The following is a 24,586-nucleotide window of genomic DNA, read 5'->3' on the forward strand; positions in this document are numbered from 1 at the left end:
CTTACAAAGAAATCTATATTTCTTCCCAGTCTGCTCCCCAGTCCCCTGGAACATCTTTAAATTGTTAGGAAAACAATAGCAGCACAGGGATTTTTTTCCCTTTCTTGTTTACAGCACAGCCTGTGCCAAAGTGCCGGGTCCTTGATTCTGGGCTGTGTTGGGGGTGGTTTGAAGAGGGAGCAGAGCACAGTGCTGGGATGTCTGCAGGACAGAACATCCCACTGGAGCTGTGCTGAGGGTTGAGCAGAGCTGAGCTGAGATGGGAGCTAAGGTTCTGGGGGGCAGCTGTTCTCTTCTTGTCCAGTTCACCCTCCCTTTTGCCATGTAGGTGCTTAAATCCTTGGATTATGGCCCGAGTTGAAGCAGTTGTCAAGTCCAGCAGGGAGAAGGTGGCAGCCTGGGGTTAGCAGGGTGGCTGGCTAGTCCCTCTGCACTCGACTGCAGTTAGTGGAGGGGGCTGTTTGTCCTGCAGGATCCCCTGGGAGCAGCGGGGATCCGTTAACTCCTGGCCATGCTGTGCCCTCCTGCTATGCCCCTGCCCTCCTATAGTTTCAGAGTTGGGGTCAAGGCGGGTGCGCAGCCACTGCGGCTGCAGCATGTCCTAAGATGACTATCTCACTGCTCACTCAGAGAGACTCAGGAGAATACTCTCAAGGCTGGGAGGCCTAAAATTAGATGTGGCATCTTTGTTTTGGTTTGAAGGCAGGCTTGAAAGAAAATGATTCCTGGCTGCTTTCATTCCTCGCCTGCTTGGAAGAGCATGGCCAAGGGGTAGTGGGCAGGGCTTTGATCCCTGGTGTGCCACGGATCTCTCTGGACATTGCTGCTCAGCAGGGCCAGTCAAAACTCCAGCATGGATCCATGATAACGGGAGGACCATCCATGCCCACAGGTCACTGGAGTCAGCTGGTGGCAGGGCTGTGGGGCTATGCTCCTTGTGTTTTCCTGGGAATGCTCTCAGCCCCCAAAACAACAGGTCTGGCTGCCCCTGCCATATGTCACTAAATGTGCAAACTGGCATCAAAGCACTGTTTCCCAGTCCATGCCTGTCTGGGATACCCTGGGTTGCAGGTGTATGCCACGGGGTTGGTACTGGTGCAGCTGTCCATCCATCCATCCATCCATCCATCCATCCATCCATTCATCCATCCATCCATCCATCCATCCATCCATCCATCCATCCATCCCCACCATCCAAACCTTGCTGAGGGGCCAGTCCTGCCCTGTTCCTGTCTGAGTCCTGCCCTGTTCCTGTCTGAGTCCTGCTTTGATCCTGTTCCAGTCCATGTGCAGCTGGCAGGTGTGGGCAGCTGTGAGCCGCAGGCATGTCAGGAAGGCTGAGCCAGGGAGCAGGAGGATTGGTGGGTGTCAGCCAATGGCTATGGGTTGCTGGGGAATTTGTTTCTATGTTGCCTGTTCTGCTGAGACTGGGGCTAAGAGTTGCAGGGAGACCTGGCACTAAATATGTGAAACCTTCATTATAATTAGTGTGTTTATGTCGGGGATGACTCACAGCAGGATCCGCTTGGAGAACATGGGAAGATGATACTGTTGCACAAGTCGTGAAGTCTCCTCTAGAAACTCAGTGCTTTGCCAGCAGAGCTGAAGGGAAATTTTGCAGATAGAGCTGGTATCCACTCCCAGACATAATGCTCCTGCAGTTGTGTCTCTGCAAAGGTTTGGTCTTGGTATAAACGTGCCTAAAAATAACCCAGTTCTGCTGGTAAGTTGTGGGACCAGTGCTGCAGTGCCACTGCAGTGATTCCTGGCATCCCCCACTGCAAGAGGGGTGGGAGGGGGGCTGCTCCCTGAGATGGGGGGTTCTGCTTCTTGCTCCTGTCCCTGTCCATCCCCACGGATCCGTGCTGTGCCAGGGGGAGGGTGCTGGCTCGGGCCATGTGCCTTCCCAGCTGGGTGCCAAATCCATGGTATTTGTGGTCTCCTCATGTTTCCATGCTGGGTCCCGCCCTTGTTGCTGACTGTTTTTGCTTTGTGCTTCCTCCAGTGGAGAAATAAAAATGCAGAATTTGCAGCACTGGTTTCCTTAGCAATAATTCCACTGCCAAAGGAAGTGGGGAAAATATTTTGTGTTTTAAATATCTGAGTCTGGAAATGAATCCTGGCATCCCTCAGCAGCCCAGCTGGGAGCCAACCACTGACCTCTGGCCACCAGTACAACTTGATCCCTGTTGCCAAGTTAAATTCCAAATACAATTGGAGTTCCACGTGACACTGATTGGAATCGTTCTACCTTGGGTTTCTCTTGGTAGCCCCATACCAGATGCTGTGGTTAGCTGGGGGTGCTGGGGGACCATGGTGGCCTTGGTGGCCACATAGCCAGTTCACCTGAGGTGCTGTGCCCCATGGCTGAATACTGGTACAGTGTTCTGTTCCTCTGTAGATCTGCCTGGCACACCAGCTGTGAGAAAAGCCACCAAGAACTCACATCCCCTCTTCCAGAGCATTTTGTAAGCATCACTGCACTTGATTTTGGAATAGGGAAAGGTAAAAGTTCTCCTGCAGGCAAAGATGTTGGTATGTGGCACCACAAGTCTGTACCCTGAATGCTTTCCTGGGAGCTGTAAGCCTGTACCCGCATCTGGCATCATGGCAGTGTCTCTTGGAGCATGAAATATATATTTATCAAGTGTCTCATTATTTGTGATTTTCTTTACAGGCACATTTTCTTTTTGTGAGAGGAGGAGATGGATTTGAAAATGGAGGATTATGGTGTGGCTTAAACTAACTGCATAAATATCAGTGAGGATAGAGTGTTTCCTTGGGAAATAAGTAGGGTTCTCAATACAAGGATGCCAAGGTCCTGTCCTTGGTGACTCCAGGTGACTCTGTAGTCACCAGGAAAATACAGTGTAGGGCTCTGATGACCTCAAGAATGCTCCTCAGGGCTGCAGCCTGTCTGCAGCCTTGCTGCTCTTTGTTTGCTTTTTTGTCTCCTTTGTGCTTCGTAATCAGGTGAGTTCCCATCCGAAGTGACCTTGCAATGCGCTTGTGCCATCTCTTTTTGTAGGTACCTGCTCCATCTGGGGGATCAAGTGTTCCATCTTCTCTGAGCTGATTTATTTAAGCTGCTCCCTGAGCCTCTGGCTGGACATCAGGCTTTGAGGCAGAAGTTCTGGTGTCAGCTGTACCAAATGTGGGCAGCAGCCTCCGCCGTGGCCACCGGTGAGGTGCAAAGGCTACAGGGTGGCTTCGCCCAGGCTTTGCATTCCAGGTGTAGCAAACCTGCCACCTTCAACCTTTTTAAGCTCATTTTCTGCTTCTTCCTTATGGATGATTGGAAGGTGAGAGCCCAGGATGGCCATTAAATGGGTGGACTCCTCAGCAGGCTGTGTTATGTTGTGGCTCTGCCACCTGTCCCATTTATGGGTGTGAAGTGCCTCAGCCAGTCAGGTGGCAGGTTGGGGCTGTCTCCTGAGTGCAGGGACAAACAGTGGCTGGGTCCATGCAGCTCCAGGCCTGGAGCACCCTTCATGCACCGTGGAGGAGCACAGGAGAGAAGAGAGCCAAGGGCTGGGAGTGGGGGGGGGCTTCAGCTGCAGTGGGGACATGCTGTGTGAAAAATAAACTGTCAAAATAAGTAAATAGAGTGTTTGAAAACAAAAAAAAACAGAGTTTAATTTGGAGATTTGACAAGGGATTTGTGCAGCTGTGCTATTTGTGCTATTTGTGCCTCTGGGGCTGGGAGGCAGTGCCAGGGCTGAAGAGCCAAGCCTGCTCCTGGGAGTTGCTGGTGGGAGGACGTTTTCTTTCTCTGAGGTGTGCTCCTCCTGCCAGCCTGCACTGCTGAGATGCTTGGAAAACCCATTGTCATATGCTAATATTTATTTAAATCCGGTGAGGATCTAGTTCTCATGTGCATTTACCAGGCCTGGGGCTCATGCTGCACCCTGCTCTGCTCTCAGATCCTATTGTACCTCTGCTGCCATCACACACAAAAACAAGGCATGGGCAGACTGGAAACATACTCAAGGCTATTTAGCAGAAAGGACATGAATTCAGTGTACAAAGCTGCATGTTTATAGATTAAATGGCTCAAAGCATTTTAAGATGAATGCTTTAAAGTTTCTGTGCAGGCCTTGTTATCTGGATGAGCGTGATGTGGTGGCTGTGAGTGCAGGTTTGGCTCAACTCTGGCTGGAGCCAGCAGCAGCCAAATTACAGTGCAAGGGGACACAAGGATGTGCCTGAAGTGAGCACTCGTGCCCTTTGCTGAGCATGGGTCTGGCCCCTTGATGGGAGTCACAGAACTTCATCCAGGCAGGAGCCCCACAGCTGCACTGAGGGGAAGCCAGTTAAATTTAATATTGCATTAGAGAATGTCATGCACAGGTGATGCTGTTTTAAAGGCAGAGATTCCTCCTGATAACATCAGTGTCTCAGAAATGACAGTACTTGAAATGACTAGATAGGGTTCTGTGTCACCTGAGTTCGAGTGCTGGCTCAGTTCTGAGCTCAAGCATCCTCCTGAGCACCTGAGTTTGTGAGTGAGTGCTGGTTCAGTTCTGGTCTCAACACCCTCCTGAGCATCACAGATGTGCAGGTTTTGGACACAGCATGGTGAAGGTGCAAACCACCTTTCTTCAGGGAGTATGGGACCAGGGCATTCTGCTCTGGGGTTCCTGTGTGGGATGAGCTGGGAGTGTGTGGCAGCTGCCATCATTTTGTCCTGGTCTGGCTTAGGAGTGGGAAGTCGTGGGCAAGGGGGCAGTTGGGCCCTGGCTCCTTTCGAGCAGCCTGTGCTGGCTGTTGCTGAGATGGAGACTTCCTTTGTGGATCAGGAGAAGTGGTCGGCTCCTCTTTTACCAGTACTTGCTCTTGGCTTTCTGGGGGTGTTGTGAAATGTGGCTGGTGAAATTTAACTAATGACAAACAAATACTTAATTGCAAAATTATAGTTTCTACTCCCCAGAAATAGTTGCATGTGAGGGGAGCTCAGTAAATCCTCCATTTCCTTACAGAACCCTTCTGAAATGAGAGTACAACTCACCCTAGAGCTGTAGAAGAGATACTGAGGTTGTTTTTCCCTGCCCCCGAAAGCCACCAAGCTCCTTTGTGACAGCCATGACCTTGGCCTTCGGGACATGCGTTGAGTCTGGCATTGCCGCCGCCATCACCGCATCACAGTTGTGTCTGCCCTGGCATGCTATCACTCTGCCTTGGGCTCTGCAGCGGGGCTGACACTTGCCACACACCGTACCAACTGCGAGCCCCCCACAGCATGGTGCAGGGCTTGTTTTGGTCTGCCCTGAGCACACCTGTGGCCCTGTGGGCTAGCACAGCCCCACGGAGTACAAACTTCCACCCAGAGGAAAGCTTTGGAGCAGTCGGTGGTGAGCTGGCCATTGAGCCACCCCTCATGTCCCTCCCGTCCCCTGAATGGGGGCAAGGAGCTGTGGCACTGCTGCACACTGGCACCTTGGGGCAGGTGGCACCTGGGGCTCTGCCCATAGCTCTGCTGGCCCCGCAGCTTCTCCAGGCACCTCTTTGGCTTGTTTGCCAGTGTTATGTATTACCTGCATGTTTTGAGAACACCCTGTAAATACCCCTTGGAAACTGGATTGTTAAGGGAACCATTAGCATAGGTCACTCTGAGTTGCTAGAACATTTTTACATCATGTTTTTCTTGCAATTCTCTCTCTAAAAATAAAAAAAGAAAAGGAAATTTGGCATTGTTTAAAGTCAAGGGCATTCCTGGGCAGATGCTTCAGCTCTGGGCAGTGGCTGCTGGCAGGGAACCATATTGGTGCTGCAGGGCCTGTGGTAGAGATGCTCCCCACCTGCCTAAACACCATCTCCTGCCCCTTGGGGTGCTGGAGCTGTGCACACCCTGCCAAGCCTTACCCCAGGTGGAGCCTGTCCCATGGCCAGGAATCACCTTCCATGTCAGCCAGTGTCCTCTAGTCTCCATCCATTGGTGGCAGTGGGGACAAGGGTGGCTGAGCATGGAGGGGTGTGCGAGGAGCCCTGCCCAGCCCTGTCCCTGGCAGGGGCATATGTATGGGGTACTCTCAATGCACACCTGTTAGAAGGTGTTTCTGTACTTGCACAACTCTTCCCATACACGAACAGCTCTAAAAGCTGTTTCAGAAGACACTCAATTGCAAACCTGCTTTGCAGTTTCAGATAATTAATCCTTAAAAACAACCCGGGGTCCTCTGGGAGTCCTGTGTCTGTTGTCACGACACCTGCTGTGAGAGGCCCTGCTGCTCACGGCACACACAGTGCTGAGTGAGGGGGAGACAGTGGAAGCCTTATGGAAACAGGGAAATGAGCACTGCTGGATTTTTGACTGCACAGAGAGGAGAAAAGAAGTGTTGGGTCATTAGCTGAAAGGCCTGTTATGTGTGAATCTAAAACATACTGGATAAATAAGACATTTTTAGCCAGGCTTTTCTATGTGCTGCTGGTATTCCTCAGCAGGGTCTGCTCTCCAGCAGCCTCTCTCACCCAGTGCCAGGGCTCTGTAGCACATGGCATGGGAGGATGTGGGAGTACGTTGAGATGGGTGGTGGGATCACACCACGACAGGTGGGATGCCATGTAAGCCAAGAAAGGAACACCTTGGTTGCAACAGGACTTGACTATGACTTAACATGACTATGGCAGGCATGGTGCAGCCAACTGTCTCCTCCATTTACTCAGTAATTCAAGAAAAGCCTTGGAAATGGAGATGGTTGGGGAAGGGTGGTTGAGCTGCATCTACAGATGAGTCACTGATTGCTCCTGTTAAAAGAGATGAGAAATCACTCAAAAGGTTTCTGCCATAAGAAATGAGGATGAAATTGCTGCTCCAGTTACTGACCTGAAACTGAGGTGGTATCTGCACAGCTCCCAGGTCAGGGACAGGCGAAGACAGTGGGGCTTTTCTGGGTATAAAGGTTTTTTCAAGAAGTCCCATCTTTGTCACACTCACTGTTGATGTAACCTGAATTCTCAGAGCTTACCTGCAAGCAACAAACAATGCCAAAAATGAAAGGAGATCTAATTTTACCCAAAAGTTGCGGTGACTTGCAGACTGTTAAAAGCTAGTTGCCTCATCCAGTGGTTGCAGAAAAATGAGTTCTGGTAATTAACTCAACATGCTGGTGCTTCCCAAACTGCCTGGACATGTTGGCTCCTGATTTGGATAAGCCCCTCTCCTCCTGCTATGCCCTCTGGAAAAGCAGTTTCACCATGGATCTGATCAAACAGATCAAATCAGGTTGGGGAGGGGACGGTACCAGCTGAGAGGGCAGAATCTAAGTGTGTGGAATGGTGACACTTAGGTGGCACTGGGGACATCTTGGCATGGTGGTTAACATGGCATCAAGTGTTTGGCAGTGCCATGCTCTGCCTTGTTTGGTGCATGAGCTTCATTATTGAAGCCAAAATTCCATGAGCACTGCAACAGTCACTCTCAGTCGCCTTTTCTCCCTAGGCTGTGCTGTCACTGTGTGTCACTGTCACTGTACTTTGTCACACTGCACGCAGTGGGCAGTATAAGGAGGGGCACCCAGCACGGTCTCTGCATGGTCAGGGCCAAGCTTGGCTTAGTTGTTGCTCACCCTCTTGCTGCTCAGTGGTTGGCTGATCCATCACTGCAGTTCTGGGTTTGCCATGACCGTGCTCCCCACGGCTTGTCCTGACCACATTTGCTGACCCTTCTCTTGTTCCCTGTTTTATGCTGCAGGTTGGAGACTGGCCGTGACTATGTCCTGCCCATTGACTACTACTTCCCATCTCAGAAGACCTGTCTGATCTGTGGAGATGAAGCATCTGGGTGCCATTACGGAGCCCTCACATGTGGGAGCTGCAAAGTGTTCTTCAAACGGGCAGCTGAAGGTAATGGGGACAGAGGAGAGGGAAGGTCACTGCCCCACTGTGGTGGCATTCTAAGATCTCTTAAACCAGGAAAGGAGAAAAATCAAGGATAAATTGATTTTTCTCTCCTGCATTTGTCATTTCATGTTACAGATTTCTCTCAAAAAGTAGCCAAACCAGCTTGCCAAAATACAATTCTTTTCAGTGGCATTGAGCAACCTCGTCTCTTAGAAGGTGTCCCTGCCATGGCAGAGGTGTGGACCAAGATGGTCTTTAAGGTCCCTTCCAACCCAAACGTTTCTGTGATTCCATTATTATCTTAGTGACCTGGTGAGCCCGTGGAGCAGTCAGTTCTTGCTTCTCTTCTTGACTCTCCAGAGTGCTTTAAGCTCTCATCAGCCCACCTGCGGTCTCAGATGCACAACTGCCAGTTCAGGGGAGGCTTTTCCTCTCCTGTACCCCTTCCAGAGGGTCACTTCTGTGACTGCCCACAAAACAGCACAACCCTCTGTCCATCAGGAGCCATGCTCTCACCTTGGGGTCCATGATCCTCCTCCCCAGCCTATGAGAAAGCAACTTCTCCTTCATGTCCAGCTCTGCAGTGTCAGGCTCTCCAGGTATCACCCTGCATTTTCTTGCTTTCAAGTGTTTGAATCTTTGCAGCCTGATTCTCACACTGCTTGATGTAAACTATATGTATTTTTAGAAATTATCTATGTGTTTTGCATAGTTGTTCTCTGAGAAGAGAACTTGACTGATGGTCAGAGTGACCAATGAGGTCATGAAGTTGTAACCTTCTTGGGCCAATCCTGGCCTTCTGTAAAAAGTGTATATAAGTGAATGGAGTCAGAAAAATAAGGAAGCTTTCCATGTCTTCACCTGCTGCTGCCTGCTTGTCCTCTGTGAGGGTCCACACCCACGTCGCAACTTGTGGCCCCTCTGAGTGAGGGGGCCACATCCAGGGATAAGTGTGAACCCAAATGTTCCCTCTCAACAGCAAGGTCTTTGTACCATCTTTCCTTGGGAATGAACATGCAGAAGCACCCAGACCAGCTGTTTCCTTAGGCTGTGCCTCAGCCATGTCTGGGTTTTACCTGCAGTTCAGAGTCATGGTTCTTGGGCAGCAGTGAGAGTCTGTTGTGGAAGATGAACTGTCTAGCAATGTAATGTACCCGTAGTCACTCATCAGGCTTGTTGTCAGGAGAGATGAAGCAACACAAGCCATCATTTTTCCTTGGTGCTAACACAATTTATGTGGGCACACTGTTGGCAGCTGGTGTCACTGGACGTGGTGTCCTCGGGAGAGGGTTGGCAGCAGAGATGGGGACAGAGCTTCTGTCTCACCATGACCTTCCCCTGTGCCCAACCTCTCCTTTATATGAGCAGAGGTCCCAGGCTAGGGGTGCTCACCTGCTGTTGTCAGAATGCTGCTTCTATATCAATTAGATCAATTATTATCCTGCCTCTTTTTGGAGTCATGTTTCCCTCGTTCCTCTGTGCCAGGAGCCAACTTGCCAGTGCTGGTTCAGGAAAGAATAGGGGCTATGCCACAGGGGACATCAATGTCCTGTTGCCAAAAAGGGCAGTCAAATAATAGTTAACAAATTTTGCATATTTCTCCCAAGTAAATCATTTGCAGATCTGTCTCTGCTGAACACCAGCTCTGCGTCAAACCAAGTGGGTTGGCTTGTGCAGCCAGAGTAAATAACAGATGCTTATTTAAGTCAGCAAGTTATTATTGATTTATAGTAAGTGGAGTCTTGGCTCTCAGTTAGATGAACTGCCACTGGAATGCCTGTGTCCATGGGTGGGTGTGGGACCTGTGCTCCCCTGGCACCAGGGTGGGCTCTGTTCTGGGGGTGACAGTGACCGGAGGTGCCCACGGGCAGAGGGGCAGCCTGGGTGCTCACACTGCTCTGAGGCACGTGCCATGGAGTTGTTCCCTCTCCTGATTGTGTTATATCATTAATTTAAATGGTAATTTTGTCTCTTCCTGGTTCTTCAGCCTCGCAGTGTGGCAGAGGGTTGGGAGCATTTGGTTGTGTTGGGATTGGGCAGTAGCCCTTTGCCTTTCCTGAGGATGTGCGAAGATGAGAGGGTATGTGTGTGCAGGGAGGAGCAGGAGGGGCTGCCAAATTGTGAGGTTTCATCTTACGCTACCCTGAGGTACATGGGTAAGTCTTTATTTTGGGGAAGTGAAAAAAAATTGTGCTCCTTTATAGGTACTGAATGCAGGGATGGCAGGTGAGTTGTGAGTCATTCAGGAACGAGGGGTGGAGCTTCCTTAGTTGCTGAGTGGCCGATTATAAGAGGTCTCTAGGGAGCGCAGGGCACAGGAGCTGCGGGCAAACAGGGCCGTGGGACGTCTTGGGGCGTGACCACGGCAGTTCGGCAGTTCGGCAGTTCGCACAGGCAGGGCAAGCAGGCAGGGTTGCAAGTTCTCTTGCTAGTAAGGAGTGCTGTGTATTGTTTGAGGTGTTTCTGCTGGCTGGTTGGTCTTGGGGTTTCTGCTAGTAATGGTTTCAACATGGTCCAAAACTGGTTGGTACTAGTGTATGTGACCAGGTGGAGCCCTCCAAAAAGGATGCGTCTATACAGACCCATTCCTGCCTGTAGTGTTTGAGCTTATCAGTTGTCCCAGGGGATAATGTGAAAGAGGCGTGCCTGAGGTATGAGCAAGTGAATGACCTCCTTTCACTGGTGGCCAAACTTAGCGAGGAAGTTGAATGATTAAGAAGTATCAGGGAAAGTGAAATAGACTGGTGGAGTTCAGCCCTTCCATCTTAAAGGGAGGTCCATCAAGATTCAGAGGACTTGTATGACTCCCACTCCCAGGCAATAGAGGAGCACCTGGTAGATGAAGGGGAATGGAAACGGATCCCTGCTCGGGGACGTAATAATAAAAACTCCTCCTGACCCCCATCCCCTAGCCAGGTGCCACTTCAGAATAGGGATGAGGCCCTGGATCTAGAGAGTCAGCCAGATGATTCAGAGGGAAATTATCTGCCCAGTGAGCCTCCCAATGATGATTCATCTGTAAGACCGATCTCCACCTCTAACATCAAGAAGAAAAGAAGGGTAATCGTAGTAGGTGACTCCCTTCTGAAGGGAACAGAGGGCCCCATATGTCGCCCGGACCCATCCCACAGGGAAGTCTGCTGCCTCCCTAGGGCCTGGATAAAGGATATTACTAAGAGACTTCCTGGGCTGATTCAGCCCACTGATTATTACCCACTGCTGATACTCCAGGCTGCCAGTGATGAGATCGGAAAGAGGAGTGTCAAGGCGATTAAAAGGGACTTTAGGGCACTGGGTCAAGTGGTTGATAAGACAGGGGCCCAGGTAGTGTTCTGCTCAGTCCCTTTGGTGGTGGAGAAAAATGATGAAAGAAATAGAAGAACTCACATTGTTAACAAGTGGCTTAAGGGTTGTTGTTATAAAAAAAAAATTCAGATTCTTTGATCATGGCGCAACTTTTATGGCACCTGCTCTGTTGGAACCAGATGGGATACATCTCTCTGTTAAGGGCAGAATGTTCTTAGCTCATGAGCTGGCAGACCTCGTTGAGAGGGCTTTAAACTAGGTTTGAAGGGGGAAGGGGATGCAGCTAGGCTGCCTGGAAGCAGGCCCAAGGGTGCTAAGCCTGAGTTAGGGGTAAAATCAGTAGCCCAGCTGAAGTGCATGTATACCAATGCACGCAGCATGGGTAACAAACAGGAAGAGCTGGAGGTCATGGTGCAACAGCAAAGCTGTGATGTAGTCACCATCACAGAAACGTGGTGGGATGACTCACATAGCTGGAGCACTGCACTCGATGGCTGCAAGCTCTTCAGAAGAGACAGGAAAGGGAGAAGAGGTGGAGGGGTGGCCCTTTATATTAAGAAGGTTTTTGACTCCATAGGTATTGAAACTAATGAAGATGGAGTTGAATGCCTATAGGTAAGAATTAAGGGGAGAGCCAACAAGGCTTACATTGTACTGGGAGTCTGTTATCGTCCACCCAACCAGGAGGAAGAGGTGGACAACTTATTCTATAAGCAGCTGGAGAATGTTTCAGGACCATCAGCCCTTGTTCTTGTAGGTGACTTCAACCTGCCAGACATCTGCTGGGAACTTAATACAGCAGAAAAGAGGCAGTCCAGGAAATTTTTAGAGTGCATGGATGATAACTATTTGTCACAGCTGGTAGATGAGCCCACCAAGGGAAGGACTATGTTAAATCTGTTGTTTGTAAATAGAGAGGGGCTGGTGGGAGATGTGGTGATTGGAGGCTATTGGGGCAGAGTGATCTTGAAATTCTAGAGTTCTTGATATTTGGTGAAATCAGGAGGAACCCAAATAAGATTCTTACATTGGAATTTCTGAGGGCAGACTTTGGCTTATTTAGAAGACTTATTCAGGGAGTTCCTTGGGAAACAGCCCTTAAAAACAAAGGAGTTAAGGAAAGCTGGGTGTGCTTCAAAACAGAGTTTTTGAGGGCACAGGAACAGACTGTCCCTGTGTGCCAGAAGACCAGTCAACGAGGCAAACGTCCAGCCTGGATGGGCAAGGAGGTTTTGGAGGAACTTAGGAATAAAAAGAGGGTGTATCATTTTTGGAAGGAGGGTCAGGTCTCTCAGGAAGCATTAAGGGGGCTGCTAGAGAATGTAGGAAAAAAATTAGGGAGGCCAAAGCTCACTTTAAACTTAAAATGGCAAATTCTGTAAAGGATAATAAAAAATGTTTCTACAAATATATTAATGGTAAAAGGAAAGGAGAGGCCAACCCTTGTTCTCTATTGGATGAGGGAGGGAACTTAGTAACTGCTGATGAGGAGAAGGCAGAAGTGCTTAATGCCTTCTTTGCCTCAGTTTTCAGTGGGAAGACAACTTGCCTACAGGACAACTGTCCTCCTGGGCTGGTAGATGGTGTCAGGGAACAGAATGGTCCCCCCATTATCCAAGAGGAGGCAGTCAGAGAACAGCTGAGATGCTTGGACACTCATAAATCTATGGGCCCAGATGGGATTCATCCCAGGGTGATGAGAGAGCTGGCAGATGAGCTTGCAAAGCCACTCTCCATCATTTACAACCAGTCCTGGCTCACTGGTGAGGTTCCAGAAGATTGGAAACTGGCCAATGTGACACCCATTCACAAAAAGGGTGGGAAGGAGGATCCCAGTAATTATAGACCAGTCAGTCTGACCTCAGTACCTGGCAAGATAATGGAACAGTTTATACTGTCATCACACAGCACCTACAGGATGGCCAGGGTCTCAGGCCCAGCCAGCATGGGTTTAGGAGAGGTAGGTCATGTTTGACCAACCTGATCTCCTTTTATGACCAGGTGACCCACCTGGTGGATGCAGGAAGGGCTGTGGATGTTGTCTATTTGGACTTTAGCAAGGCTTTTGACACTGTCTCCCACAGCATACTCCTGGAAAAGCTGGCAGCCCGGGGCTTGGACAGGAGCACTCTTTGCTGGGTTAGGAACTGGCTGGATGGCCGGGCCCAGAGAGTGGTGGTGAACGGTGCTGCATCCAGCTGGTGGCCAGTCACCAGTGGTGTTCCTCAGGGGTCTGTGCTGGGACCAGCTCTGTTCAATATTTTCATTGATGACATGGATGAGGGTATTGAATCTTTCATTAGTAAATTTGCAGATGACACTAAGCTGGGAGCGTGTGTTGACTGTTTGGAAGATAGGAGGGCTCTGCAGAGAGATCTGGAACGGTTGGGTCAATGGGCAGAGTCCAACAAAATGAAGTTTAATGAGTCCAAGTGTCTAGTCCTGCACTTTGGCCACAATAACCCCCTGCAGCGTTATAAGCTGAGGACCATGTGGCTGGACAGTGCCCAGTAGGAAAGGGACCTGGGAGTTCTGGTCAGCAGCTGGCTGAATGTGAGCCAACAGTGTGCCCAGGTGGCCAAGAGGGCCAATGGCATTCTGGCCTGTATCAGGAATGGTGTGGCCAGCAGGAGCAGGGAGGTCATTCTTCCCCTGTACTCAGCACTGGTGAGGCCACACCTTGAGTATTGTGTCCAGTTCTGTGCCCCTCAGTTTAGGAAGGACGTTGAGATGCTTGAACGTGTCCAGAGAAGGGCAACAAAGCTGATGAAGGGATTGGAAAACAAGCCATATGAAGAACGACTGAGGGAGCTAGGGTTGTTTAGCCTGGAGAAAAGAAGTTTCAGGGGTGACCTTATCACTCGCTACAACTTCCTGAAGGGTAGTTGTAGACAACTGGGGGTTGGTCTCTTTCTCCAGGCAGCCACTGACAGAACGAGAGGACACAGTCTTAAGCTGCGTCAAGGGAAATATAGGTTGGATATTAGGAAGAAGTTTTTCATAGAAAGAGTGATTAAATACTGGAATAGTCTGCCCGGGGAGGTGGTGGAGTCACCATCCCTGGACATGTTTAAAAAAAGACTGGATGTGGCACTTGATGCCATGATCTAGTTGAGGTGTTGGAGCTGGGTTGGACTCAATGATCTTGAAGGTCTCTTCCAACCTACACATTCTGTGATTCTGTGATGATTTCTGTTCTAACTTTTGGTGAGTTTCCAGACAGATCTCTTCCTTCTTAAAGCTGAGGAGCATTACTGAAAGCTGATATTTCAGTGCATTCTTGTTGCTCAATTTCTTAGGGAAAGAAAACATGATTTATTTATAGATATTGAACTACCTTGACTGAGGCCTAACCTGAGGCCTAAATTGGGGCCCAAGGCCTATGACACAGCAAAAATTTCTCAGTTAATTGTGGCGTAGTTAGAATTAGGTATTAAGGTGTTTGGAAAAGATAATAGGGTGTTGAAGGTCACTGAATAGAATTGTTAGCATGCAGGTGTTAGCCACCTTAAGGGTGAACCAAACAATGTATGTTTACATTCTTTCTTCTCTTGTGTGCCAATGAAAATGTGTCTGTATTTGTAAACTATTTGAAAGAGTATATAACCTGCCATTTTAGATGAAATAGGGGGACTTTTTAGAATTAACCATATTGGTCGTATCTACGTCTGTCTCAGTCCAACCCTCTCTTATTATCAGGATCCCTGGCTTTTTATGGCGCCCGAGCACAGGGACCCTTCGCTTAAATGCATTTGTTCGCTTAAATGCGTTTCACTTTGATGCGTTTGTTTGCTTAAATGCAGAAAATCCTCTAGACGTGTTATGAGAGCTCTCTTTAATTGTGGTGAGAGTTCTTGGGCGGATTCTACCTTGCATGCAGGAAAGAACCCGCACGAGTCCTAGCTTGGATGTGTTAAGGACTCGTTAAGCCTCCTTGCTTGGACCTGAAGCAGAACCGGTTTGAAAGCGGAACGAGCTGAGACCGGAGCACTGAGCGGAAGGAGCGAGAGGGTTGGAGCCGCGGGCCGGCCGTTTGAAAAGCGTTAGAGCCATCCTGTGGCAGAAGGGTAAGCCGCAGTGGGGAAACAGCTCACAAAAAGTTCAAAGACAAAATGAATGCCGATCTTAGCACGGCAGTGCGGCTTCTTTATTATATTCTCTCTATGAGAGATGAAAAACTGAAGAAGAGTGAGTTAGAACAGTCAGCCCTGTGGGCCAAGAAGAAAGTTAAGCAGACCGGCACTTGCGTTTAGTTGCAGCAGAACCCGCGTGAAAGAGAAAAGGTGGGGGGGCCCCTCCTCACAGAGCAGCTGCAACGGAGCGGCCGTGATAGCAACAACAGCCCCGGCGCAGCCCCGCAGCACCAGCACAACGCTCACCACACGGCAGCAGCCCGGCGCCGGCACTGGCGTAGGCTGAGGGGGGGGTGGCGCGGGCCGGATGGCGGGGGCTGCCGGGGACAGCGGAGTCCGAGCAGTGCAGGACAAACAGAGCAAGCGCAGAATTGGAAACTACAAATCCCAGGAGCCCTTGTGGCTGGCGCATGTGCAGAGACAGAACCAGGAAGCACAGCGCAGGCGCAGAACTATGTACTACAAACCCCAGAAACCTTTGCAACAAGAACGAAGTAAGCGGGATGGAGCTCAAGTGGCAAGTTCGCTCCGGGCGAGAGAAACCCCAAGAGAGAGCGAGACAGGGCAGCCTCCAGGGGATGGGTCGAAAGAGAACACCCCCGCGGACGGCGCCGGGCCGGCACAAGCAACACCAGAGTACAAGACAGAGATGGGAGCGAGGCGGCACAGCCCCGCCTCTCCCCCGTGCCAGGGGAGCCAGCCCTGCCTTGCACAGCAACAGCAGCGGCAGGCGGAGCCGGCACAGGCAGGAGCGGGGCAGGCAGAGGCAGTGCAAGCAGGGAGCAGAAGTGGCCAGGGCGGAGAGTTTCTCCAAGGTGTCACCCCCTCAGACCAAATGCCGGGGAGCCTGACCCTGCCCACAAGCAACACTGATACAAACACAGCAAACTGTATCCCTTCAAGTACAAAGAAAAGAAAGAGAAACACCACTGGTGACAATAGCCCTCGGGTTAAGAGGGACTGCATTCAAGCAAATTGATAATAAACCAATCAAAGTTACAAGTTTTCTGAATTCAAAAACAAAGATATGAATGTTGCAAAACAGCTGCATAATCAAAAGCAAAAGACCTATTGTTATAACATGGAAAATGATTTTTGATTATGTTATAAATGCAATGGCAAATATCGGATAAATAAAAGACAATTTATTAATAACAAAATATCGAACACCAGAAAAATGAGAAAGCCACAAAAATAGGAAATTGTCAGCGCCCCGCTGAGTGGATAGGGGTCCGCACCGGTGTACAAGACTCCCAAATCCACGCCGATGCCGCTTTCAGTCCAACATTTTATAGGGTTTTTCTGCCCTTAGGCAGTCCAGGTGTCCAGGATGGGCTGAATAGTCCGAATTTCTTTTCGATGGCCTTCCTGGATCTCGTCAAGTCTCATTGTCTCATTCCGGGAAAGCTCTTTTCTTATGTCAATTTCACGGGTCAGTCTTATGCTGATTTCATTTTGCTTGTTGCGCCAGAGAGTTGATGAGATCGGCATTGTCGTCACGAAGGAATTTCTCCTTGCATTGGCGAGGAAGTGATTCTTATCGAGGTTGGCCAGAGTCTTTGTCTAGTCTGATGATTCTCGTCCTGTCTTTGCAACTGAGATTGGCAGGCTGGGGGGGAAACGATTAGCCCTATACTGGATTTCACAATTTTTATTAACATTATTCCCATTACACATCAGGTTATTATTTTATACACGAATTTTTACCCGAAATTTATCACAGATTATAATATTGATATATTTGGATCCAAGTTAAGTTGTGTTTTAGTACTGTATTGACATTAGAAGTAATTTTTATGTGATTTTAAGTTTTTTAAGTATAAGTTAAGTTAAAAGTTGTTAAGTAAAGTTGAATTTAAAATAAGAATTGATAAAGTTTAAGTAATAGATTTATATTTTATAAATTTAAAGTTTTATTGTATGTAAGTTTTAAATGTAAGTTTTGTTAAGATATGCTAATTTAATTTGCAAAATTTAGTTGGTTTTTTTTCAGAAATAAGAAGGCTTCAAAGGACACAACTGTGATGAAACTGAAAAGTTTGTAAATGGAAAAAAAAGAAAAATTTTTACATCGTGATTCTTATAGGTTGTAAGCTATTTTGTAAGGGTTTTGTATTTTATGATAGGTTAAATAAGTTAAAAATTAAGTTTTAAGATAAGTCTTAAAATAATAAGTTAAGTATATTAAGTTTTAAAATAAGATAAATAAGTTTTAAAATAATAAATTTTAAGTTAAATAAGTTAAAGTTAAGATAATACGTAAGATAATAAGATAAGTTTAAGATAAGTTTTAAATAATAAATATTGTGAATTGTATCATGATACACTTTAAGATTTTTTTTATGATTTTTAATTATTTAATCATTTTATAATTACTGTTGTTAAAAACTTTGTTTCAAAAATGTATTAAAGGATATCACTCTAGATAAAGCTGAGTCCCGGCCAGACCTTGTCTTTAACTAGAGGAGATGTGATCATTAACAAAACCAGATGTTTCTGCACCAAAAAACCAAATACAAGTCACTTTGACTTGACAATTTGACCTTGTAAATATGACAGCTGGACCAGCTTTTGGAATGAATTTGGGAGCCTTGCCCGGGAAAGGATACCCAGGTTTTCACTGGAAAAAAGGTTTTTCAGCTGTTGCAAAATCTGGGACAATTAAATAACATTTTAATAATTGACAATCATTCAAATTTACATGTGTTGTTGTTTGACAATTGTTAACTGTTTGTAATTTGGAAAATTTTTAGTTGTTGTGTGTAAAACTTTTTTTAATAGATTTCAGATTTAAATAAGGGTTGTGCATTTTTAATTCAAAGTACAGTTTTTTACTAACCTATGGCAAAAAGCTTGCTTGTGTTTTCACAGATATAAAACACAAAAAAATTCCTGCAATGAATGCAAAAATCATATTAAGAACAGAATCTCTAACAGCTTTAAAGATGAAAAAGTGAACACAGAGAAGTAAATAAGTGTCAAGACTGCAACCATCTTTTTGCCTTGTGTGCAAGGACTTATAGCTTGTTTTTTTTGGGTTTTTTTTTGTTTTGTTTTGTTTTTTTTTTTTTGTGTTATATAAATTTGTTTGACCGTTTTTAATTTACAAACAGTTTTTATAGTTAAAAAGTAACATGAAAAAAACTTGTAGTTGTTAATACTTCTTTTGAATAACTCAATTTATATTGTTTTGTTAGTTAAATCAAAGACTTAATCCATTTTAAACTTTTTTTTAATTGTTATTATAGTTATATGAATAGTTATGTTTTATGTGTTAAAGTGTATGTAAAATATAATTAGCTATGCCTTTAACTCAGTCTAGGTAGTTCAAAAGAAAAAACGGGGATCTGTTGCTGAATTTCTTAGGGAAAGAAAACATGATTTATTTATAGATATTGAACTACCTTGACTGAGGCTTAACCTGAGGCCTAAATTGGGGCCCAAGGCCTATGACACAGCAAAAATTTCTCAGTTAGTTGTGGCATAGTTAGAATTAGGTATTAAGGTGTTTGGGAAAGATAATAGGGTGTTGAAGGTCATTGAATAGAATTGGTAATATACAGGTGTTAGCCACCTTAAGGGTGAACCAAACAATGTATATTTACATTCTTTCCTCTGCTGTGTGCCAATAAAAATGTGTCTGTATTTGTAAACTATCTGAAAGAGTATATAACCTGCCATTTTAGATGAAATAGGGGGACTTTTTAGAATTAACCATATTGGTCGTATCTACGTCTGTCTCAGTCCAACCCTCTCTTATTATCAGGATCCCTGGCTTTTCATTCTCATGTTTTAAAGTCCATAAAATACCTCTCAGAAAACCTTAGGTTGCCCTTGGAGACTTTACAGCAGTAGATCAAAATGCTTCCCCATGAGAAAAGAAACCTGTTACCTTCCTGGTACTGGTGTCAAGCCACAGCCTTCAGTGGAGGGAGCAGCAGAGGGCTATGACTGGAGCAGCACAAACAGCATCTTGGAGGAGAGGGAAATAGCCTGGAACATAATTTCTTTTTTATTATATTCTTCTGAGATAATAGTGAACTTATCTGGCAGGGATTCGGGGATATTTAAGGAGATTTTATAGACATGCACTGGCTTCTAGGGTGAGAAAGGGAAAAGATTTAAAAAAAAATGTTGTGACACTGATTCTTCTTCCCTTTGGATACACCAAGGCGTTTATGGGCAGGAGCAGGTCACCCCTGCTTTGATGAAATATTTGACAGATTTGAGGGGTTTCACAAGTTTAGGTTCAACTGCTTTTTCCAGAAAGATGCTGGAAGAGTTAGTAGAAAAAAACAGGAATGTTGTCCTGATCTGATTTTGCCAGCTCTCGTGATTCACAGACTTTCTCAAGATGTCTAGGCTGTGTCCAGGCCAGTACTGAAGCACACTCTGCAGACTCCCCATGCCAGTGGGGATCGCCTCACCTGCTGGGTCACCACTCATTTTGTGGTCAAGCCCAGCATTGTGTTCTCCCTTACAGTCACCTGCCCCAAGGTTCCAGCAGGGAGAGTCCAGAGGGCTGGATGGCTGCCCTGTGACCAGGGCTGTTGCTCTTCTGCTGCCCACAAAGATGGGCTCCCCCTCCTCATTTAGTGAACAAGAAGCTCATCCAGCTCAGCACAGATGTTGTTTTTCCCTACACGAGTAGGCAGGACACCTCCGTGGTGAGCATGGCTGGGGTGGGTTGAAGACATGGGAGTTCAGTCCTTGTGATGCCACCCTTGTCCCTGAAACAAACAAAAAAAATGCTTTAAACAAGGCAGCTCCTGTGTCAGTTAGCAGCCCAGGGGTTCCTGCTGTCTCATTCTGTCCAGGAGGGGGATCATCATGTCTCTGCATATATCCCTGGAAAGAAGCAGAGCTTCCTTGTCCCTCTGAGGTTTCTGCGAATTAGTGTTCTATGTTCTGACCTGCTGAGGATTAGCCTTACACCAGAGAGATGTCTCTGGGCCAACTCAACAGTTTATTGCTGGATTTCAAGATGACACAAAGTTAAAGTGAATGTTTTCAAAGATCCTTGCCATGTTATAAAATGCTTTCTCCTCCTTCCCAGGCTGATGTGGCACACAAAGTAACTGAGTCTGCAGAAGACTCAGTGGTGCTGCAGCACCACAATGCTCCAGTGGTGGGTTTCTTGTGACTGGGTGTTATTTGCCTTAAAAAGCCATTTGGAGAGCAAAAGGTGGGATGACCAGAGAATAGGGAAAGCTCTGGGTGCTTTCCCTGTGCTCACTGTAGCCATCTGGTAAATACAGAGGACTATTCAGAAAACGACTTTGCAGAGGTAGTTCATCACCAGTGGCTCAGTGCTGGCTCCTGGGAGCCTTGTGGCTGAGCCCTCTTGAGTTATTAATAGGAGCATCACATGGGAAGGGTGCCAGCACCAAAGCCCCAGGCTCAGCTCTGGGCATGGCCCTGCTGGTGACAGCCCCAAGGACCAGAGGCTTTGCAGAGGAGCTCTGCTGTCTCCATAGTTACATGAGACCCAGGGGAGTTGCTTTCACAGAAAGCTTGGCCTTATCCCCCAGCTGTTAAAATTCAGTGTATGCCCTAAAATACGAGGATCTCTCTTCCAAAAGGCATTTACTGTTTTTCACATTGACAGTTAGATATCTTGCTCCAGATGTTTGCACAGATTACTCTGTTGTCTGGAGGCGAAAGTTAGTCAGGGCACAACAGCTCATGTGGCAACAGGCTGTTAGTTAGATGATTCCTCTGGATTAAGCAACTCACCTCTATAAATCATTATTTTAGAACTGGAGAGCAGTTCTTCCCCTTTGCTCCCAGTGTGTGCTGTGGTCCCAGGAGATGAGTGGGAGGCCTCGGAGGTGGCGGAAGCGTCTTTCTGCCTGGTGTGAGATGGCCCAGAAGGGGCCAAGGTGGCGGGGACGATCCTGGCAGAGGGGACATGGGCACTGCAGTCTGTTCATGGTGGGGGCTGCTGCAAAGATGCTCTCTTGGGGTGCCTGTGCTGGTCTGGGAAAGCAGAGGGTGCTGGGTGTGACTTCCCTCCTGTTGGGGTTTGAAAGCAAAACGAGTGAGAGGCTCCAAGTCAGAGATACAATTTAATAAGAAGAAAGGTAAAAAGGTAAAAATAAAATAAATGCAATAACACAAAGGATCACTGACAGAGTCAGAATACAACCTGAGCAGGATGGTGGAAACAGTCCAGATGAGGTGGTCTTCCTGAAGCAGTGATCCTGTAGAAAGGTCTGGTAGCTCTGGTCCTCTGGGAATCCAGTGGGTAAGGGCTCTTTGCACTGTTCCAAATACCAGCTTATATCCAGGTGAGAATGCTTGGCTCCTTCCCCTGGGCAGAGCATCTCACAATGGGATGGCGAGTTGTGAAGTGGGTCCTTGATGGCCCATTAAACAGAGATAACTCCTGGAGGGAGTTACCTGTGAGTCACGGGCAAGGTGTTGATGGGCCATTAGCAGAAGACAGCCCAACACTAGAGCACTGCCCCACTTGGTTTTAACAGTTCATGAAGATGGTGATAGAATAAATACTTTGTGTACATCCTACACTACAACCCAGGACATAATCCACCCCTTATTCTATTACCATCTACATCATATCCAAATCAATACAGTCTTACAAAGATATGCATACACATAGAGAATAAAATGTTACACACTCTTCTCACTTAAAATTAAGTCTCCCTGTGGTACACAATGGGTTTCCACATCTTTCTGCAATACCCACCAAGTGTGACCAGGTCCTTGAGCAAAGACAATCCCACGGATGGGTCTGCCTTTTCCTGAGGTGGGATTAATCCAAACAGTCTTCCCTAAAATGCCTTTCATATGTACTGCAGGGACTTTATCTCCATCCACTGTGTGCAAGGGTTCAGACTGGGCAGGACCACCTCGATTGATAGACCCTCAGGTGTTGACCATCCAAGTAGCTTTGGCTAAGTTCATTTCCCAATTCTTGAAGGTCCCCCCACCAAGTGCCTTCAGGGTAGTCTTTAGTAGTCCATTGCACCGTTCAACTTTCCCGGCAGCTGGTGCGTGATAAGGAATGTGATATATCCATTCAATACCATGTTCTCTGGCCCAGGTGTTTATAAGGCTGTTTTTGAAATGGGTCCCATTGTCCGACTCAATTCTCTCAGGGGTGCCGTGTCTCCACAGGACTTGTTTTTCCAGGCCCAAGATGGTGTTCCGGGCAGTGGCATGAGGCACAGGGCAGGTTTCCAGCCATCCAGTGGTGGCTTCCACCATGGTCAGCACGTAGGGCTATCCTTGGCGAGTTTGGGGAAGGGTGATGTAGTCAATTTGCCAGGCTTCCCCATACCTGTACTTCAGCCATCGTCCACCATGCCACAGAGGCTTCACTCACTTGGCCTGTTTGATTGCAGCACAGGTCTCACAGTTGTGGATGACCTGTGAGATGCTGTCCATAGTAAGGTCCATCCCTCAGTCACAGGCCCATCGGTATGTTGCATCTCTTCCTTGATGACCTGAGGCATCATGGGCCCAACAAGCTAGAAACAGTTCTCCTTTGTGCTGCCAGTCTAGATCCACCTGTGATCCTTTCACCTTGGCGGCTTTGTCCACCTGCTCGTTGTTGTGATGCTCCTCATTAGCCCGGCTCTTGGGTACATGCGCGTCCACGTGTCGAACCTTCACGGTCAGTCTCTCTACTCGGGCTGGGATGTCCTGCCAAATGTCAGCGGCCCAGATGGGTTTTCCTCTGCGCTGCCAGTTGGCCTTTTTCCAGCGATTCAGCCATGCCCACAGAGAATTAGCTACCACCCACGAGTCAGTGTAGAGATAGAGCCTCGGCCATTTCTCTCATTCAGCAATATCCAAAGCCAGCTGGAGAGCTTTAAGCTCTGCAACCTGACTCGACCCCCGTTGTCCCTCGGTAGCCTGTGCAACTTGTCGTGTGGGGCTCCAAACTGCAGCCTTCCATTTCCGGTTAGCGCCTACAATTCGACAGGAGCCATCAGTGAAGAGAGCATATCGTCCTTCAGTCTCCGGTAGCTCATTGTATGGTGGGGCTTCCTCGGCACGTGTTACTTGCTTTTCTTCTTCTTCAGACGATAATCCAAAAGTCTCACCTTCTGGCCAGTTTGTTATAACTTCCAGAATCCCAGGGCAAATTGGGTTTCCAATACGGGCGCGCTGTGTGATGAGAGCAATCCATTTGCTCCATGTGGTGTCAGTGGCGTGATGTGTAGAGGGAACCTTTCCTTTAAACATCCACCCCAGCACTGGTAATCGGGGTGCCAGAAGCAGCTGTGTTTCAGTGCCAATCACTTTTGAGGCAGCTTGAACTCCTTCATAGGCGGCCAAGATCTCCTTCTCTTTGGGAGTGTAGTTGGCTTCGGAGCCTCTGTAACTTCGGCTCCAGAATTCCAAAGGTCGGCCTCGAGTCTCCCCAGGCACCTTCTGCCAACCGCTCCAGGACAGACTGTTGTTCCCGGCTGCAGAGTAAAGCACATTCTTCACATCTGGTCCCGTCCTGACTGGGCCAAGGGCTACTGCGTGAGCAATCTCTTGTTTGATCTGAACAAGGGCTTGTTGCTGTTCAGGGCCCCAGTGGAAATCGTTCTTCTTGCGGGTAACCAGATAGAGAGGGCTCACGATCTGACTGTACTCAGGAATGTGCATCCTCCAGAAGCCTATGGCACCTAGGAAAGCTTGTGTTTCCTTCTTGTTGGTAGGTGGGGACATGGCAGTGATCTTGTTTATTATCTCTGTGGGGATTTGGCGACGTCCATCTTGCCACTTGACTCCCAGGAACTGGATTTCTTGAGCCGGTCCCTTAACCTTACTTCGTTTAATGGCAAAACCAGCTTTCAACAGAATTTGGATAATCTTCTCTCCTTTCTCAAAGACCTCCCCTGGGGCGTTTCCCCATATGATGATGTCGTCGATGTACTGCAGATGTTCCGGAGCCTCACCTTCCTCCAGTGCAGCCTGGATCAGCCCATGGCAGATGGTGGGGCTGTGTTTCCACCCCTGGGGCAGTCGGTTCCAGGTGTACTGCACGCCCCTCCAGGTGAAAGCAAACTGGGGCCTGCACTGTGCTGCCAAAGGAATGGAGAAGAAGGCATTGGCGATGTCAGTGGTCGCATACCACTTTGCTGCCTTGGACTCCAGCTCATATTGAAGCTCTAACATGTCTGGCACATCAGCGCTCAGTGGTGGCGTGACTTCATTCAGAGCACGGTAATCCACCGTCAGTCTCCATTCTCCACTGGACTTACGCACAGGTCATATTGGGCTGTTGAAAGGTGAATGAGTCTTACTGACCACCCCTTGGCTCTCCAGTTTACGAATCATTTCATGTA

At 47.8% G+C, this 24,586-nt stretch overlaps 1 protein-coding gene across 1 annotated transcript in view; it reads left to right on the top strand.

The window, feature by feature from the left end:
* The window catches only part of LOC310922170 (androgen receptor-like), a gene marked incomplete at its 3' end in the record, with an annotated part of 50,930 nt that overhangs the window by 9,612 nt on the left and 16,732 nt on the right, over positions 1-24,586 (top strand). Inside the window, exon 2 of the mRNA XM_083882585.1 lies at positions 7,691-7,842. Within this exon, the coding sequence (XP_083738711.1) occupies positions 7,691-7,842 (152 nt within the window). The remainder of the gene's footprint in view (positions 1-7,690; positions 7,843-24,586) is intronic.

Source organism: Zosterops lateralis (assembly GCF_965231275.1).
Source record: "Zosterops lateralis genome assembly, chromosome: W".
Lineage (NCBI taxonomy): Eukaryota > Metazoa > Chordata > Aves > Passeriformes > Zosteropidae > Zosterops > Zosterops lateralis.